The following is a 21,022-nucleotide window of genomic DNA, read 5'->3' as shown; positions in this document are numbered from 1 at the left end:
AGAGGCCCTTCTTATAGTGGTCTTTGTTTGTACACTGCATAACAGGCTGAACATAGCTGAAAACAAAGTGTAATGACACCATTTTTCAATAATGATTGATAGTTGGGGTGCATGTTCCAGATGCTAATGACATGCCTGACATCATTCTTCCTTTTGAAGTGGTATGTGTGGGTTCATTAGTCATAACTATATGAATAAACAACAAGAAGGAAAAAATTAGGAATTTTAAAGTTGGATTATTAGGGATCAAGGAAAAAGTAGTAAAACAAGACATATGTATCAGTGAAACAAGAGAGGTTGCCTATAGCTGCAGATATACGTATACTAGTGGATAATTCAGTCATGGTTTGAGCTAGACTGAAGTATAAATGTATCTGCAGATATACAGTACATGTAGGAAACCTCCCTTGTCTCATTACTTTTTTTTCTTTGATCCCTGATCTTTAAAATGGTCCTGCTATAATCTAATGGTAAATACTTGACATTTTTGTTCTCCCTTAATAATGTACAGCTCATAGATACCTTGCTTTCCATAAATAACTGCTTGATTCTTTCTCTCTCCTGTATATGTCATTACTGGCTCCTCCATAGCAAACCCAAGAAAGGAGTTGTCTGGAGAGTGAGGATACAAGGTCCAGAATTGTCGTGTGTCCTGGAAAATACAGTAAAAGCATACCCAGTTAACCAGCACTGGGACACCTGTGCACTACTCAGGTGCTAGGAGCCAGTGCAGGCAAATCCTCCTGGGGCAGAACTAGTAGCCCGCAGGAGGCTGTGCCACATCTCACAGGTGAAGGTGTGGACACCAAAAGTCCCACCTGGACCTTCACCCACTATGCAAGACATGGACAGTTGGCATTTGCTTCCCAGTCTACACTAGGGCCATAACTATAGCCAAGACAATTACAGGGCACTTCATTTCTGAAATTACCCTAATAGCACACCTTAAGTAATATTTTTCTGTCTGGAGCCGATTTTCATGGAATTTTTATGCGTACAAACAGACACAAATAATGTTATTCCAAAACAGTGCTACAAATCTGAGTACACACTTGCTTAAAAAGAAGAACGAAACTAAACACTACTAATAGCTGTAAAACTCACTTCAAAGTTCCAATTGGCAAAAGAGTCATGGCTGTCTGGTGGTAGAAATTCCTTAGTCCTGAAGTTTGCTAATGGAAAAAAAGTCTAAAATAAATGGGTACAAATACAACTAGTGCAAAATTAATTATGCAACATCAACATAAATGTGTTCACCTAGAATGTGCTTCAACCAGTGACTAGCATGATCAGTCTCTTAGAATGAAAGATCAATGCTAATGATTATGCTAAAACCTCACTAGCTATACAGTACAAAACAAGCACTAGTGCAAGTATCAAAAAAACCAACAACTGTGGTTCTTAATCAATTTCTACAACTTAACACAGCACAGTGGAATAACCAGAATTTGAGGGTTGCAAAACAACAATGTAATTGCTATTGCAATGTATTATGCACAACATAATATTTTAATGATTCTTTGTCATGTCACAATGGTATATAAATGTATTGATGTGCAGGTACAATTTGTATGTGGACAGAAGAGTTATGGGTGCTCCTTTGAGGGTGACATGTTCCTCTTTATTGAAGAGAGAGGAACTGGTGATAAGCCCTACACACAGACTCATGATATTGATTCAAATTGGCAGGTTTTCTTTATAAAATCGATTTATGATAGCTTTTCTCCATAACACTTCTGAAAAAAAGTTTAAGTATATAGTAGCTAAGCCATGTATAGTCTGTATCTTGGTCTGTATATGGTACTACCTATAGGAGTGTACAGACTTCGTAGCTGATGTCACAGAGATGTGTGTTCCTGGGTATAGCATTTCCCTGTCACAGAGATATGCATATATATAGTCACTAATATGAGGATCAGTGATATATCAATCATGTGTTCAGGAAACATTAAGTATCCCTCCAGTGACACTGCTACGCCCTCAGTTACACCATACATGGATACATGGCCACACCAATATATTGTGAATCATAGTCGAATGGTGCATGATTGTACTAGCAGAATTTACCAGCTTTGAATGTCAAAAATAGCTGCAGGTGTTTTAGTGGTATGGTTAAGGACAGAACTCACTTCTTACAGCCGAAAGTCATTCCAGAGCAAAACAAAGTTATTACTGTATGAATACACACACACACACACACACAAACACACACACACGCACACACCTAATTCAAATATTTTTTGCAAGATTCATGCAAACCACTGTACCTATCACAAGTAGCATAACATACATACAGATATGTAAATAGATGTGTATGTATACATATACAGGTACACACAGATATGCAGATTGGTACTTGGTGTTATTATAGTATATGTGTCTGTTGCTTTGAACAGACCAAAGGAGAGGCCAGCTAGGGTCATCAACAATGATGTTAATTAGATAACTGTTATGTAAAGTTATAGCGAAATAATGGACTTACTTTATTCCTTGCACAACGTAAACTTTAGAGTGCTGATCTCAAGGCCACAAACAGTAAATTAGTTTTCACCTATTAAATGCCCATACAACCTGATTCTAGTCAAACAACTACTGTACGATTAGCTATAGCAATCAAAATGCCATGCTGTGGTTTGTTGATGCATGGAAAATACAACACACTTCAGTACTATCTGATGCTCCCACACAAAATACAATGGATCTGTATCATGCACAGTATACAAGTGCCACGATACACACCCAGTAGTGGTAAACACTTAAAACGTACACAATGGGTCGGTGCCAAAGGAGTCCAGTATTCTAATCCGACACTTGTAGGCTCCAAATATGTCAGCATCCTTGATGCCTCCCAACCCAATATAGTCCGTCATGACAACATCAAAGGGGTGTTCTAAAAATAGAAAACACTAGCAGTATTTATAAATTCATAGTGAAGTACAATGAATCTTCAGTTATCTGAACACTTTTGTTACCAGTGTTAGACAATTAAAGGACTAACTGAAGTCCATTGATTAATACTTAATAAAACATACACTTATTTTAGGGCTGAAACAGCTATATACAGTAGTATCTTTACCATCCGGATACCCTGAGTACTTTAGAATAGAAACTTCATATGAAAATTAACTTTGCAGTAACATTAAATGTGGAAGCTATGTATCAAGGAAAATTTAACTTAAAATATTAGAAACTATCCTGATGACTTCAAATATCCAGATAGTAAATTATTATCTGGATATCTGTTTCAGCCTTAATTCGCTTGCACACAAATGATGTAATACTCTAATAGAACAGTCACTCTTAGGATGATCGAGGTGTGCAGATAACTGAGGTTTGTCAATAAGTGAGGATCCACTGTATTATAAAATGTATAAGGCAATATACATATATGGATGAATACATACAGTATAATCCAGAAACCATCCATATGTTTAAAGCCACTATAAGTACTGTATTTGGACCAGGATGCTTGGCAACTAAACTATGAAACAGAAATAGTTTTGTACTGCTGCACCCAAGCTTTTAATTAAAGTGTACCCACCCAATACACTAAGTTCTCTATGTACCAAGCATCCCAGCTTTTATTAAAGACTGTAATGTATCAGTATTGAAGACATTACCTGCTGCAGCTATCTGCTTGCGGAGATATTTCAAACTGGTGGCGATCACTATGTGATGGCCTGGCATGTACAGTGTCTACACAGCAACACAAAATACAAGTTTAACACCATAAATCTGGAAATGTGCATGTGAGCAAACTACAATATTGTGTGATCATTATTTTGCGAGCACTCCATCTAGTCACCATTTTCAGTATGAACATAAACATCACTTTTGCAGCTGCAAACATTAACTTCACACATGGGTATGTCACTAACTTAATATCCTTATCCAAACCAAATGAATGCTGAATTGTCTGGCATTCTGGTAACTTAAACACTTCTATTCTGTTGAAGTTATGTATGAAATTGAACAGAAAGATATAAATAACTTGTAAAAAGAATATGACTTTTAGGTAGCGATACAACTTCCAAACACCCTGACAGAACAATCTGCAACTATGCAATCAATTAACAGTGCAAACAGATGCATGTACATATCACGGATATTGTCCTATTTAAGCCAAGTAAGTGTTCTTTGTGCTAGGTACTACACACCTTACCCATATAGCCCCGGGATGGACAAGAAACGCATACACATGTCAGTGAAGTCAAAAATGTAGTGATCATATCGAGAATACTGTGAATATTCTAAACCATTTAGTATGCCAAGGTGTACATCAATGAGTCAATGAGGATTGTGTTATACTGCTAACAGCTTATAACAAACACACTTACTGCAATCAGATCACTCCACTGCACTAGTTCACCAAGGAAACCACCCTGAAAACAGGTAAAACAGGCATGACCAGTAACTCAATGTGATCAATGATCTACATGCATGAATACCTTGAAAGCATTCCCGGCAAAGTCATACCCACTATACTCAGTCACCTATAGTAGAGACAGCAAGTGATACAGTCAACAACATTGGACAAACAATCAGCACTTTTAGTAAAGGTATTTTAAATGTCAGTAACGTAGTTTTAGTACAGTGACTACTGCTCTCAGAGTAGAGCTATAAACTGTACATTACTATATAGAACAACACTATAATTATGTGACTGGATTTTGGAAAAATGATCCAAATCGCACATTAGAAGTTTCAAGATAAACGGTTTTAAAGAATTCAAGCCAACATAACTCTCTAAGGATAGCAAGCACGCATATGAAATTTACACAAAAGATGCATCAATCTCTATTACCTTTCAGGCCACCTCCAGTACTTGTAGCTGCTTGTAGAGTTTCCCGCCAAATAAGATAGAAAATCTGAGCAGTTGGACGAGCGAAGTAGTATCACGAGTGCTCACAAACGGGTGGAGGGTGGGGGTGGCGGGGTGGGCAAGGGTTAGGCCTCAAAATGGAGGCAGACCATCCAGAGATGAGATTACAGGGCTGTGCTGGCTCCTTAGTGGCTGATATGTAGCAAATCCACAGATAAACGACTGGCCAACATTATCAGGTTGTCCACCAGTAAACCACTGGTTCTTGCCAAGCCAGGTCCTTTACAAGGCCTAAAACTGCCACTCGAGCTCTACACACCACCCAGAAAAGACATCTGTTGAAACCAGCCTCGAGTAGTTTGAGTGGTACTGAGTGTCAAAACTACTAGTACAATAGTGTAGCTATCCACTGGAGGTGTTAGTTTGATTTTGCTTGATGTGCGATTTGGATCGGTTTTGTAAAAATTTGGTCACATTTACACTTACTGACCAGACCAGGAAATAGTAGGACCCTTCTTGGACTATTAAACAACTCAGGATGATTCTCAGATAGTGAAGTGGCAGCTTCCTCCCATCCAGTCTTCATGCTGTATATAGCAATACAAGTGTAGTGTGTTATTTATACTATGCATACAATGAACAGCCTGCACATTCATGCACACACTACACCACACACACTACACACTACACACACACTACACCACACACACTACACACACACTACGCACTACACACACACTACACACACACACTACACACACACTCACACACACACACACACACGTACACGCACGTACACACACACACAAACGCACGCACACACACACGCACGCATGCATGCACACACACACTATACAACATACGTCTGCAAGCGCTTCTTTATCCATGCCAACTTAGAATGTTGCTCTTCAAACATCTCTGAATCAACAAGTTTGTCCAAGTCAGGAGGAGTATAACGTCCTTTTGGTGGACTTGTGGGCTTAATGTAAGAGTTCAACTGTGTTGGGATGTGAGATTTAGCTGAGACTGGCTCCAATATATCAAGACTTCTATTAGGTGCAATCACCACTGTATACACCATGTGTAGTAGTAGATAGACCACACCTATATATACAGAACAAGAATTAAAATTAATGGCAGACTACTGTAACATACTCGACAATTTCAGAACACATTTCACAGTATTTTATCTGTACATGTGCACATTTGGTATACAGTAGAATTGAGTAGACCCATAATTATTAATATTGAAAATGACTGCTCAATTGGGATATTTGACAGGTGCATCCCTTAAAGGAAAGTGTATGCTCTATTAAGAACCCAAAGCTCAACAGCTATAAATCAATTATTAGGTGAATGCATAGCAAACTTATAATAAGATCTTAAGTGTACTAAATAGATTCTATTGAAATAGGAGTGTAAAACCATACTGAACCCATTTTAGCATTACATGGTGTGCACACTGGTGGTACAGTCTAAGATCCAAATGAAGCAAGCAGACAGTGATCACGTGCATGTGGTGAAGGTTGCTAAGGCTCACCCCGATAGCCATTTATAGCTGCCAACCACCCATACTAGCTACAAATCCTTCTGGAGAAAGAATACTAAGTAGCTATAATTGTAGCTGGCCTGTTGTACCAAAACACATCATTGTGAGAATGCAAGGGGAGAGTGGACTAGCTAACAGCCGTGGCGTAAACTGTAACACTCATTTTTTAAGTTCTAGAATTATCAGCTAAGGTCTCTCTGGTCCTGTTAAATGACATCACTGATGAGATGACCGTAATCTCAGTCAACAACATGTCAGATTTGACTGATTCATAACAACATATTCAATCTAGAATAGTAGCCGCAATTATTCAGTGATGGGCCAAGAGAAGGTTACATATTTTGCTCAGGATTACAAGTACAATGTGTATAGCACATTGAGCATGTGCTACATGTCCTGTCTTAGAGGGATCTGCCCTCACAAGAAAAGGTTGCTTTCTGAGATTACGTAACAATTTTGGCTGCTACTTGGTGAAAAAAGATTTAGTGTCAACTACTGCATGTTGAAAGGAAGTGATTATTTGTGATCATGCAGTCTCTAGTAGTGGCATCCCTAAAGATGATATGCATAGGGCAAAGCATAGTATGTTTTAAAATATAAAACAGAAATGCAGGGGGTCTGGGGTCTACATGACTGTACTATTGGAGTAGCTGATGATCTTAGTCTTGTATACCTAACTAAGTCTTGTAGCAAAGTCCTTTCTAAAAATTAAAAACTATAGTGCTCCCTTTCAGCTATGCCTACACAATATCTTATTCTTAAGTGCACATGTTTTATTAGACCACACAACTGCTCTATTAGAATATTAAAGTGACTGCTGTACTAGAATATCTGAATCTCTCAAACTAAAAACAACAGTAGAGAGGTTCTAGTTCACTCCTCTCAGTTTTTTGACACTGGGTGTACAATAAGCTTTACAGCTAAATAATGCCTGCCCACAAGTTCATTGTACATCTGTTACAGCTGAAATGGATCAAGACTCACAGTAGTGAGTTGCAAGGCCAAGAAGCACAAAGCGCACACCACAAACAAAACATGACCACTACCATTTTACTATCCGGATGTCATAATCAAATATTTCAAATATCCAGTGAACAGTGACACCATCAATTGCTATAAAAACATATGAGTACACACTACAGATATCTGAGTACCAGTGTTAGGCGTAACGTGCTACTTTAGTAACGTGTTACGTATTATTATTACTTAATGCAGTAACGAAGTAATATAACACGCTACATTTCCAATGCTAGTAATATCTAACGGATAGTTACTTCACATAAGTAATGCATAACTAAATAGCACAAAACTAGCACGTTACTGTAATATTATTACCTAACGAAGTATCTTTATACATTGTGTAATATGTAATATAACATATTACTAGTTACTTTTAAACGGAAGTAATATATAACTGTAATGCATTTCATCGCAGTGACAGTAACGAGTAATAAGTAATTTAAAAGTAGCGGCCCAACACTGCTGGGTACAGTATAATAACCATTAGCAGCGATTTTTCTAGGGGGGAAGGGGGCATTTTGCCCCCCCCCCCCCCCCCTGAAAATGATTTTGCCCCCCCTGAACTCTGCCTCAACCAGCCCAATGATGAAACAAAGATAAATTGATTTGAAATCATAAAATTTAGTCGATGGCTAGCTAGCTACAATAAAACAAATTTAGCCTAATTTAAGTTCTGCCCCCCTCAATTTCTGAAAAACTCGGATTTCCCCCCTGAATTTATTTTCTAGAAAAATCCCTGCATTAGGGTAATGTAATAGTTGAAAGCTATTTTATGGTAACATTTTTCTGATGCAAAACTTTGATGCTAATCATTGTTGCAAATGTAATAGTCCTACATAAAGTTGGTTTCTGATCTAAGTTGTTAGTAAAACAAGTGTCTAGGCTAGCGAATAGACTGGAGTTAAAGCTGGACAAAACAGTGTAAAACAGAACAAAGGGACAGGGACACAACTGATGAAGATAACATACTTTAGTAATACCATCTAATACTGTAAGTGGACCTTGAGAAGTGCACAGCCCAAATACCACCCCATATTCACCATTTATAAGAAAATCGAAGCATAGAACAACTAAATACTCTAATAGAACAGCCATGAAATTAGTTGAGCACAAAATTACTTTCTAGCTAACACTAAACAGATAACAAACGGTATTTGCATAACAATGGTGGAACGAAAGAAAACATTATCGAAGTTAATGTGTACAAATCTGCAGTAGCTGATTCTTTATTTTGCCAACTCTTTATTGTTTTAAAAATAGTAAAGCAATCTCTATTGAACAGTACTATTGCCACAAAATTATAGCTAATTACAGCCATTTGTAGCTAACATGTTGGCCACAGTTTCAATACCAATCACAATGAGCGAGAGTGAATAACTCCAAATTTTGTCTTCTCTCTGTGTAAGTGACTGTCATGTTAGAAAATTGATTGCTCTGACAGTAGAGTATATCGATAGGCACTCTCTCACTAACTATACATACTAAAGTACACTACTCACCTTCACTGTATATCCCATCCCCGATCCCACTACTACTCCCACCCTAGCAAACACATTGGTTATGCACTGTATTACCTGCAGACACTGAATATTTTAATGGTGCAAAACTCAGCAAATTGCTATATTTCATGTGCATGGATGTGATAGTGAATCAGTACAAATCCTGGGAAACAGTTATTTAAAGGCCGGGGGCTACAAGTGTATCCCAAGTGACATAAATACATGGGGTCGTCTATCCCCATGACAAAAATTATGGAAACTAGGAAAATTTGACGAAAGAAAAATTTGACAAGTTTGATGAATCAGTTATTTTGTCAAACATCCATAAGCACCCCTAATAGTACATGTTTAGATTTATGATTTCTTGATTTTCGTTAATATTGATAAAACATAGATTTGTCAAATTTTCCTTTCATCAAAATTTTCAGTAGTATCGACTCACCATCGTGTTTGTATCACCTACATTTTTATAACATTGCATTGTCTGGCCTATGAATCTTCTTTGCCCAATGGCAATGAAAAAACCCCACAATCAACACTCCACATCCCTAATAGCTCTATTAATACATGGATATTTTATATGAATGCTCTATTAGAGTATGTTTGACTGCTCTATTAGAGAATATTGATATTCTAAAAACCTTTACGAGGGCATTCATGTCCTCTTGGTAGATCCTTCCCTGAAGAGACAGATGTAAGTAATTTATGTTACGTTGTGCTGCAGGTTGTTAGTGACTACTTCGTGCTTAAGGATAGTGTCTGCTGTAAATCTATTTCCAAAGGGGATTTCCTGATACACTTATAGAACGCCCCTGACCTAAATTTCCAAGGGGTTTTCCTGATACCTTTAAAACCCCCTCCCTATGGGCGTGGCCACTATTTTCAGAGGGGTTTCGCTAGAAACCAATATCCTCGCCAATATCCCCCCCGTATGAATTTTTTCTGAAATATTCATTTTCAAGAAAAGGGAAGATGGACCAAAAACATAATTACCACACCAACGAAATGCATGAAATGCTGGCCTTCGACGTATGCCGTGCCTAAATAATCACCAGCTGTAGCCGGCAATAAATCTTTATTACTTACCGAATATTAGAATCCATTTAAACAATCTTATGGTTGTCCACACCTTCCCAAAGACAGATCCGCTACGGCCAGTGTGTAACATACTCTACGATGAGACTTATCGATCTTGCAGAGAGTTAAATTCTAATTATCACTCAACCCGATCCCCGTTTCCGTATACTGTCGCTAACCAGGCGCGCGCCCGAAGCCGGCCGAAGGTTGCCAGCCACATCTAGTGCAAGTGGAGTCCCGCTTGTCAGAGCATAGATAATACACGTATTACGTGTGTTATCTATGGTCAGAGTAACATGCTGGCTGCGTTACTCTTGTCTTATTCAGTTGTCCAGCACGTGCCTTTCTTTGTGCTGGGGGTGGTAGGCAAGGGCAGTCCATCAAGCCCGGGGTTAAAAAAAAAAAAAGCCACACAATAATTACGTGCTGCTTTTCGTCATGCTGTAAAGCACTACTTTTTGATTCTGTGTAATCTGTTAGTTTGTCTTGTGTGTGCATGTGTTGTGTTTTCTTGCTTTTTGTGACATGTCCCTGTGCAGTTAGCTATTTATTTCATGTTATCAGTTTTTTTGTCTGGTATCACAATGCTATAGTAACTTATAATATGTATACGTATGTGTGTAATATTTTGGGGAAGCACCCTAGTGCAGGCTTAGTCTTTTGGTGCCACCCCTTCCTATTTGGATGAATTAGATAATAAATAAATAAATACAATCAATACATGGTATTGGGGGTACAGCACTGAAGTTCCACTAACTTTGGGGCTAGCAACCACTAAAAGAAAAAATTTGCTTACAATACTTAAATTACTTATAAAAACTACATTAAAGGGGGCCAGACATGGGCATACAAAATGGTACATGCAAGGGTTGCATTTGTCATGTCAAAGTTAGATAAAAATGTGTCCATAAAAAAATAATTGTAGCTATTTCTAAGTTTGTGACATCAAAGGAGAGGGATAATCTTGAATGGCTGCAGCACAAAACTAATTTCGTTAAGTTCAAAGGTTACATTAACTAAGGGCCTATCAAAATAATAATATTCTTGATAAGGTTTGGTCTCCATATCATTGAACAGTATGTAACTTGTGATCTCACCAAAGACAAGTACAATGTTCTCTTGGTTCAGTTGACTGTCACTGTCAAGTTGGTATAGCGGCTAAAGCCAGTGCAACAGAGCAACCCCAACATTCTGTAGGCCTTAGGAATTATATTTTGCATAGTGCTGGTCCCAACTTGGGGACAGGTTTATAATGCCAAGGTCCAGACTCCTTATGTATACTGTTTGTTACAATCACTGCATGTATCAGTTATTGTATGCAATTTCATAAGTAAGTTTTGCCTTACACATGTAGAGGGACTCCTAAAAGGATACCCTGAAATGTGGAGACTTTGATAATACTATAGACTAAGTTCTACAACACATATATTTAGACCCCCATAAACTTATAGTTAAAACACTTAGGAGTGTCCAGAACAGATAGATTTCACTGTATTCCTCACCTGCATTGGCATTGGCATAGATTACGATCAGTGTGGGATTAATAATATAGACACCATGCATTTCTTATTTCCTGAATGAATTCACTGTACTGTAGTGTTAAGGCCGTATATATGATGTGGGGATTGACCAATTTCCAACATTTATAGCTCCCACACCATGGGCCCCCCTAGCACTTTAAACTTATAGGCAGTGTAGTAACACATGTTTATGCACACAATTGTGATGCCAACTGTTGCCCCACACTATAACTGGCTTTAGAGAACAAAATTAATGGTCAGAGGAAGGTCTATACTACCATATCAAATCAGCTTTGTTTTGTCAGCTGATATATAATACTATTTTACATCAAGCTATATCAGTGCACCTCTAAAAATAATCATTATCCCGAACTCTTAGTAATGCCATATGTATCTATATGTTGGCCCAGATGCACTGCTCATATGGTATACACAAATGACCTAATTGACCATGAGCTTTTGTCAAGAATCACCAATCAATCATGTTATGATTTACACTACTGTACACTTGTATAATTGTAATATTTATTACTCTCCTATTATTTTTTCCTCACAGTTGTGTCCTCATAACAATTTTGACACACAACTTGGAAAAGTGATGCATTTAAATTTTGGTAAGCTCAAACAAATGTATATGCAGATGATGTTCACCGTGATTGTATATATTTACAGGAAAAAACAGTTAGAACAGTTTTCTATGTACTATGCATAATAATGTGGCGTATATGTATTGCACAGTTTTTATAATTGTTTTATCTTCTGTTTTTTTTTGCAAAATATAAGACACAAGAATTTTGCAAGACTTGCACCTCACCATAGTGTTGTTAGTAAAGGAGGCAAAATTGGCTCAGTAAAGTTGCAATATTATAATTATTTCTTCTAGATTTGTGTCATACTTTTGAAATACAAACACCTGGCCACCTTTGTGTAGTGTACATGTACAGTCGAATCCCTCTTAAAGGACACTCCTGAAATTGTCTATAGGAGACATCCATCCGTAGTACTTTAGAGAGGTTCCACTGCATGTAGCTTATATTTTCTTGCCAGAGTATATTCCTATATATGCACCAGAGATCTATATAGAAGCACTAGTACTTCATTATACAAAATCACATACCTTGGTGCAATTATTATTATTAGCACTTTACAGTGCATGAGGCCAGCACTTAAGGTCTAACAGCAACTTGAGCTGCAACCTTTGAGTTACCTAACCTAATTACTTCTTCAGGTTATTAGACATCACATTATAAAAACTGTTAAGTAATGTTGATGTTCAAACAGCTTTATCTGATTATGTAAAAGTATACATGAATGTACAACATGCAGATACACAGAAATATAACAATTATGACAATTTCAAAACAAACAAATATCACAATAAAGTACAATGCATATTCCCAAAAATAAAGTAAATAGAAAACACAAGTAGCTGTACATATTCTACACAACAATGTACATCTTTCAAAAACTGCAAGATCATAGCAGTATATGATAATAATTGTAGCAGCCCATCATACTATTGCACATCATCTCTATACGAGAAAACATGCAGTCAGTTGTATGTCGTAAATTTGAGCAGCTTACCAATAGGTAATGGGTCATTTACACAACTGTGTGTTGACTGCTGCTCAGTTCAACCAGGCTGTAAGGAAACAAGGAAGCAAAGTATTACAATCTCACTAAAAGTATGCACTATGTCTTTTGACAAAGCCACATGCATGTAACCTGGCTTTGCAACTTCAAACATGCCATAAACAGCATTATTAATTTTTGTTAGCAACTTATTCTGACTACAACAACAAAACACAGGCATGTAACTGATTGGTCAACTCACTATAATAATATGGCACATAGAAATAGATAAACACCAAAGAACAAAATTTCAAAACCATGTTAATACAGGGCTTGGATTACATGTTTGTAGCATTCCTAGCTTTCACTGTAAACAATATACAACATCCATTTAGCACTGCATAACAAGTGTGTGCAGTGGTACATAGTACATTGTGCCACATCAGACAAGCCACCAGTGCTACATTGTAACCTGAGCTTTAGACAGCTGACTAGTGAACTTGACACTAGAAAATTCAAATTCTACACTGTATCAAACTAGTGCAATAAAAAGATATTAATTTAATAATGAAGGTAGCATGCGTAAGTTTATAATTTTTTTTTAAATTTCATTTTTCTCAATACGCATGCTTGTGCGAACAATTCGGGTTTTTGCTGAGATGGTCACATATTGTTATTGTGTATTCTCCAAAGCACCTCACTATCACAGTGTTTATCGTTTACTATTCTACTCGTTTCAGGTAACACCAAGGTGAAGATCAACAAGTACTATTCATGTCCTATGGCAGCCTACACATGTCTCACCATGCAGGTGTTTCCTGTTGCAGTAGACCAAAGGATACACAAGTTAAGGCCATTTGTTTACGTCACATTGAAACAATATATGCGATCAATTTTCCTGTACTTATTTCACCTTCATACGAATATGATCATGAAGAAAGGTGATACAAGGACAAACTTACCCAGTAATCAACTCCCCTACTCATGGCAAACACAATGGTGCAAATTTCAATTCTGTATATCATTCTGCTTGTACGTTACAACCGTTTTAGTAATCACCTGTAATTTATTTTCCCTATACTTGCTCTACAAATAAATTTTTCTGCTTTTGCTACTTTGTAGGGCTGTAATTCACAAAGCTATTGGCACATGAGACTGAAACTTTGCTAGAGCAAACACTTGGCTAAGTAGTTCATAAAATTAATATTTAATAAACATGAATTCATTATGGTGACAGCTAAATAATGTACAGGTATATTACCAGCCAGCTGCATGCTTACAATGTGAACATCCATCTAAACAATTAATGCTTACATCTGAATACCTTGGGAAGTGATGAAACATTATTAATTTTGTTATTTACCCTATGATCAAATTGGGATCAAAGGAGCTACTTGAGCTGGCAGAAAGCTATCCAGGTATACTTGTGTCTATGTGAGCACAATTCTTAAAAGTCACAGATAATGATGACATGCACAGTGACTTTTACCCCAACAAAGAAAGATTGTAAGTTGTATAATATTTAATTAGCTACCTAACAGTCAAGGTCTCCTGTTCAACGTATAGCAAAAGGAAAAGGGAAGAGAGGCATTTTAGATAATAAAAGAATGTAAGCCTGTATTAGAGTATGTGTGGTAATTATGAGTCACTTAAATTCCAAGCACCGCTATCACCTAATACAGTGACCCCAATATTTCATACTACTTGTAGGGAAAGATGTACTCATATGAGCATTTGATCTTTTCACTGAAGCCATAGGTATTATGAGTCATATGGGGGTATTATGAGTCATATGGGGGTATTATGAGTCATATGGGGGTATTATGAGTCATATGGGGGTATTATGAGTCATATGGGGGTATTATGAGTCATATGGGGGTATTATGAGTCATATGGGGGTATTATGAGTCATATGGGGGTATTATGAGTCATCATGTTCATAAGGTCATCATTTCATGTCAAATTATGGTAAATGTTATGGAAACATTTGCAGCAACTTTAAATACTGTCAAAACACCTTAGTTACCTTAATACGTACGCTTCATGTCTTTGTCCTGCTTACTGCATGGTAAGGGGTACAGGTAGCTAATCTGGAATGGCATTTCTATAGTGACATAGTTTAAAGTCCTGTGTAACCTCTTAATTGGATTTGTGGTTAGCTTATGATCACTTGTTATGTTGATCTAAAGTGGTAGCATCCCTTTCATCTTAAATCTGCATGATTCAACCTTTTAAATTTATTTTAAGCTATGTAACCCACAATACCCCTAGACCCATAATACCAGCACCTACTCTATACATGTGTTCATCTATTCTATCTATATGATAATTCTATAGCAAGTGGATCAAGCAAAAAAAGTGAAGAAAGGAAGCAAGAAAGATTGTAAGTAGCATGACAGTCTAGTTACCATGTAAACAGCTACTATGCATTATAATTATAGTCAAAGGTGTGTCAACTAAAAGGGAGAAAGGTAAGGTATTCATTATGCCTAATTACAATCCGTACAAATTTTGTCTCAAAAGCTCATAGGTAGTAAGACTAAGGAGCCTGATGACTGCTTTACACTAGGCATATCAAGCCAAGGTGGCGAGGCTGCCTCTACTACTAATAGAATAAATGGCAAACATGAAGAGTCTGGCAATGTTGATAATAAAAACAATAGTAATGACAATGTGGAAATCATGGAATCAGGATGCATAAAATTAATTTATAGTAATTAGCCACTATAATTATATTCCAGATCAGGATGATAGTGACGTACAGCTCTCAGACAGAGTTGAGGACATAGAAGTGTGGCTTGTTAAGCTGGAGCACATGGTACACATGCAGTAGATGATGACATTTAACAAGACAATATATTCTGGAATGGATAGCAGCTTCTTTCCTCACCCCAATTTCAGTGGAAATACCAACCATCACAGCTGCAGCAACACCACCTCAACAGTTTTAGCAGCAATGTCACAATATCAGGCTATGTCACCACCTCAATAGCACCAACATCGTCCCTGTATCAGGCAGCAACACTGTCACAGGCAGAATCATACCAGTTGCCACAATATATGGCTGCTGATAATTTATGTCTACTCTTAATTCAGTTCAGGGTTCACTGTAAAAACAATTTTGTCATTTGTTAAAATCGTTTTTACAGTGTTCCAGAGTCATTAGGTCTATAACCAGTTAATGCCATGCAACCATACTGTGTTGTTTTCTTTCAGCAATGCACTTCTTCCCATCAGTAAGGTACTGGAAAAGTAATCTCAAATGTGAACTTAAAGGCTATATTCCAACTTTTCCCTCATTATCATTGTTGCCCAAGCCAGTTTGAAGGAATATGAACTATTTCTTGTAATTGCAGTGACACTTATGTAAAACGGTTTTCTTTGTTCATATGCAGTCATTTACTCTTGATACAGTGCGTGGTGAAAATGGTTTTATATACTGAATGTGCAATTGTCAAGACAACGTACCTTTTGATGAAGGCTTGCTTTTGCCTGTTGCACTGCACGCTGCATTGGCTACACTAGCCATGCCAAGCCAGACCTGGACCAAGTACTCTTTAATTTTGCTTGGTCACACATACTCATTATCTACCAGTAAGGGGAATTTTCAAGGGAAATTCTTCAGATCTAAATGGTAGTATTGTTATAAAATGATTTACCAATGTTCATTGTACATGCACTATATCCTTAGATGGCTTGTGTTGCCTTGATGCAAGTACAGGCACCAGGTGTGGAATGGAACTTTTGCCTACATCATGATCTACTGTAGTTACCAAACATCAGCAATGGTTTCCCCGAGTTTCAGGTGAAAATTAAAGCATTTTAACACATATTACCGATATCAATTTTGATTGTGAGCTGGACTCCTAGTGGCACTCGTCAATTGAAGAGGTACTAACTACTGAGATCTGTGGAGATCAGACATCAGTTATAGCAGTACACCCTTGATCCACATTATTTGCCAAAACGATACATATAATATTATTATTACTTTGTATAACTTGTAATGTAATAAAATGGCAAAGATGACAGTTATGAAAATAACTATATACAGTGTCTAAATAGTTACATAAGATATAATGGTATGTGACATTAAAAAGTATACATGCTAAGCTGAGTTAACATGCTTAAAGTATGCTGGTCGGGTTCCTGGCCAGCTACAAAAGACAAAAATAATGCCATAATACACAACACTGGGACCAAACGCACCTGTTCCATCCACCCCTACTGTGAATGGTAAAAAATTAACAACAATGATAGGGACAAAATGTGGATCAAAACATACCTTCCCCTTCTTCTGCCATGCAAACTGCAAACAGTAGAAACCAGTAAGTGTATACAAAATTCAAGGCAACAGCATACCATGACATTCTCCTTGCTGGTGGCCATCTATAAATAAATTTTATTTTTTAAAAAAACACTAGGTATAAAATCTTGAGCAAATACACACCTTCTTCCCCTGCCTCCAGCTCTTCTGTAAATGGGAAGCATAAGTAAGTATACATTATGTATTCAAAGCAAAACATACCTTGGAGCTCCCCTTGCCCAGCTGTGTGAAGGAATATCAGAATTAGTTAAGTTAAAAGTGAACAACCATACCTTCCTCTTAGGGGGCCTTTAAGCCCCCTGCCTCTTCTTGGGGGGCCACCCCCTCCCTCCGGCGCTCTTGCTCCTGGGACTGGCCTCCTGAGCCCCCTTCCTGAAGCTCTTGGCCACCTGCGTGCAGAAAGGACATTAATGAACAACTTTATAAACTTAAAACATACCTTTCACCTCTCTTGTGATAAGGAGCAGAGCAGCTCCCGCGGCGCCATCTCCTGCGTCCCCTACCTTTACCCCTTTCTGGTGGAGAGAGAGCCCTCTGGAGAGGGAGAACGCCTTCAAGGAGAATGTTCCATCTCCTCCTCGTCCTCTACATGGCACTCAATTGTACTAGCAGTTGACGACATCCTGAAATAACCATATATAACATTCAGCTTTACCTCACTAAAAATAGAACTCACTTCACTCTGTCACTAAGGCAGAATAAACAAAACTATGGAAACATTAATGTAGCCAATAATAAGGTTTCATAGTTTGTTGCAGAAAAGTGGGGACATAGTACCCAATCAGAGGAGAGGATGTCTCTATTACATCATAGAGTTACATGCATATAGCGCTAAGCGTATTAAGCACTACTTAATGCCACATCAACAATTAAACACCCTCAAGCAGTCGTGAATTATCTTTTAAAGTGCTCACTGGCACTCATTATTATCTGTGATTTCAATAAATTGATACTTTCAAATGAGATGGACAGAAACCAGGTGTTTAACTAGATCTCTGATTTACACAATACTAAGGCTGGAGCTCAACTTGAAGTTGCTACACTTATGTACAGTGTAATTGCTGGTATTATAGCGAATTCAATCTATGTATAGACGTAGCTGGAATCTAATGAATATACAGAGGTAAATACTATCATGGTACAACAATGTATGCCATGTTGTGGCCGCGTGTGCCCTAGGACACACCACATTTGTAAGTTATTTTTATTTGTTTGTCTCATTAATGATGATCTCTCTCTGTTGGGTATATATTGTACCTGCCCAATCCCTAGGGGATTCCTTAAAACTAATTGAATTGTATATTCAGTTCAGTGGATCATAATGTGAACTAATTTACATTCATTAAATTGAACTTTTATGAGTGCACAATGTATTATTGTCAACTTCTTGTAAATCCACTCCATTCAGTGTTCACTTGTAACAGCGTAATTGTTAAGTAGGTAATATCTACGAAAAGAAAAGGTAGATTGTATGAATCATAATGTTGTGCTTTGTCAGCGCCTGGTTTTAGATGGTCAAACATCAACTTGTTTACCTAGCACTTTTTCAATGGACATAATTTTTTTCTTTTTCTTAGGCAGAGCCTCCACAGCAAGTGAAGAATTTTCTACATCTGATATTTCAACAACTTCACAGTCATCTGCAGAATCAGCATTAGCAGTAGTTATAGTGACGTTCATCTTCATGAGTTCATAAACTTCATCGTTTAATAACACCATCCATCATAGCTCTGTTTAAATGTGCGAGGGATTTAAATCATGGGTCTAAGAATGAAGCAGTGTTCATAAGAACTAAAGATGGCTACAAGTATCTTTGGTTTAAATCCTCATCAACAGCTGCCTTGACTGATTTTACTGCTCTAGAATCACCATCCTTTTGTTCAGCTCTTTCTTTTAAATTGGCTAAAATTGGTCCAATGCATGACAATGTAGAACATTGCTGACCACTAAGTATTTCTGTTGAATCTTTAAATGGTTCAAGAAAATGATACAAATCTTCTAGCATACTCCACTCAGTTGGAGAGGATTCCAAATAGTGTAGCTCTCTTCTTGCATGAAAAAGCTACCTGTTGCTCAATAACTCTACCAATCATTGCATACGTAGAATTCCATCTCATGCACACATCTGAATTAAAACAAAAATTTTAAATCTATACATATTTGTAATGGTTTATTGTAAACAATAACAAATATGTAATTTATTTAACTTACAAGTAGTACCGTATAGCGGAAAATATTGGCAGGAGAAATTTTTGGCGAATTGATCATTGGCAGAAATTGGCGAATAATATTTTGGCGAATGTATGACATTACTTTGCCTATGCAATTTTAATCTGACTGCGTAGGCGACGAAGCTTACTACAGTTCAATGCCTCTCATTCGAATCGACGCGCTCTTATGCAAATAGCTAGCTGTAATTAAAACAGCATGCACTAGCTCACTAAGTCACTGGGACACGCGTGGCAAGCGAGGCGAGGGCACTGAGCTGAATCGCTTGAGCTGAATTGCCCATCTGCCTGAGCTATTAGTAGTCTAAAACCATACTGTATTCAATGGGATAGGAAGACTAACCACTCACTGCGCTGTAACAATATTCACCCACTAATGAACAGCGTCTACTACACTTTCAGTGTTTAGAAAAATGGCGAGTAAAATTTTGGCGAATCAATGCACGCTCGCCAAATTCGCCAAAATTTTCTCCCGCCAAAAATTTCCGCTATACGGTAGATCATGTTGAGAAAGGCCTAGCTGTTTCTGCTTGCTCTTTAAAGCCTCACAATCAAGCCTTGACTTGTAGAAATGTGTAACTATTTTCTTTGCCCGAGCTAAAGCTGTGTGCACCTCTTGAACATCCAAGCCATCCTGTACAGCTAGGTTTAAACTGTATCCAGCACAAGGAATTTCTGGCAACAACAAACAGTCAATCATAGCATTCCTAACATTCTGGGCATTGTCTGTTTTAACAACAACCATGTACTTTCTTTTCATTGATGTCTATATTCCATTCTTTAGAGCACTCCTTTAAAACATTGGCAATATTAGCAGCTGTATACCTGCCAGGAAAATTACACGAGACAAGATTTCTGTGATGCATCACAATTGGTTATCAATAAAGTGGTCAGTCATAGAAATGTAGCCATCATCAGATCGAGATGTCCACATGTCTATCGTCATTCCAAGATAGGACACACCATCCAGTTCTTGGTAAACACTCTGTTTGGTTCTACAATACATCTTTTCAATCACAGCATCCATGGTACAGTGACATGGAACAACATATTGTGGTTCTGCTATCTCCATTAGGTTTAGAAACCCATCACCATCAACAGTGCTCACTGGCCTCAGGTCTCCAACAATAAATTCTGCGACAGATTCTGTTAGCTTCTTAGCTCTGGCTGAGTTATGAGGCTGTTTTTGAACAGTCCATGACCCTCCGTGTACTTTATCTATGAAACGACCCATAGTGACACTTGGCTGCCCCACTCCGCTTGGCTCATGACTCAATATTTTATTGTATTTGACTGGGTGCATTGCTCGCAGATGGTTCCACAGGTTTGTTGTACCACCACAGATCAATATTTCTGTTATACAAAGTGTACACATCAGCTTTGTACCAGCACTAGATTTTTACCTTGC

At 37.6% G+C, this 21,022-nt stretch overlaps 2 protein-coding genes across 4 annotated transcripts in view; both read right to left on the bottom strand.

Moving 5' to 3' along the window:
* The window catches only part of LOC136250395 (alpha-1,6-mannosylglycoprotein 6-beta-N-acetylglucosaminyltransferase B-like), a 37,642-nt gene extending 27,509 nt beyond the window's left edge, over nt 1-10,133 (bottom strand). For all 3 annotated transcript variants that reach the window (XR_010698518.1, XM_066042597.1, XM_066042598.1), the window contains exons 1-9: nt 9,977-10,133; nt 5,686-5,926; nt 5,313-5,409; nt 4,449-4,493; nt 4,338-4,382; nt 3,621-3,696; nt 2,768-2,890; nt 1,105-1,172; nt 523-652 (exon numbers count right to left, since the gene is read on the bottom strand). Coding sequence is in view for 2 of the 3 variants with exons in the window: in XM_066042597.1 (XP_065898669.1) it covers nt 523-652; nt 1,105-1,172; nt 2,768-2,890; nt 3,621-3,696; nt 4,338-4,382; nt 4,449-4,493; nt 5,313-5,409; nt 5,686-5,926; nt 9,977-10,058 (907 nt within the window). In the remaining variant the exon portion in view is untranslated. The remainder of the gene's footprint in view (nt 1-522; nt 653-1,104; nt 1,173-2,767; nt 2,891-3,620; nt 3,697-4,337; nt 4,383-4,448; nt 4,494-5,312; nt 5,410-5,685; nt 5,927-9,976) is intronic.
* A 6,915-nt stretch (nt 10,134-17,048) lies between these two features.
* On the bottom strand, nt 17,049-19,066 carry LOC136248429 (uncharacterized). Its single transcript, XM_066040211.1, has 8 exons — nt 18,929-19,066; nt 17,826-17,971; nt 17,659-17,775; nt 17,588-17,608; nt 17,510-17,533; nt 17,345-17,448; nt 17,269-17,286; nt 17,049-17,216 (listed from the first exon to the last, which is right to left on the bottom strand). The coding sequence occupies exons 1-8, from the start codon at nt 19,064-19,066 to the stop codon at nt 17,152-17,154; spliced, it is 633 nt and encodes a 210-aa protein (XP_065896283.1). The 3' UTR covers nt 17,049-17,151.
* Between the last annotated feature and the right edge of the window lie 1,956 nt (nt 19,067-21,022).

Source organism: Dysidea avara, chromosome 3 (assembly GCF_963678975.1).
Source record: "Dysidea avara chromosome 3, odDysAvar1.4, whole genome shotgun sequence".
Classification (NCBI taxonomy): Eukaryota; Metazoa; Porifera; class Demospongiae; order Dictyoceratida; family Dysideidae; genus Dysidea; species Dysidea avara.
Note: the sequence above shows the minus strand (reverse complement) of the source record. Positions and strands in the feature narration are given on the sequence as shown.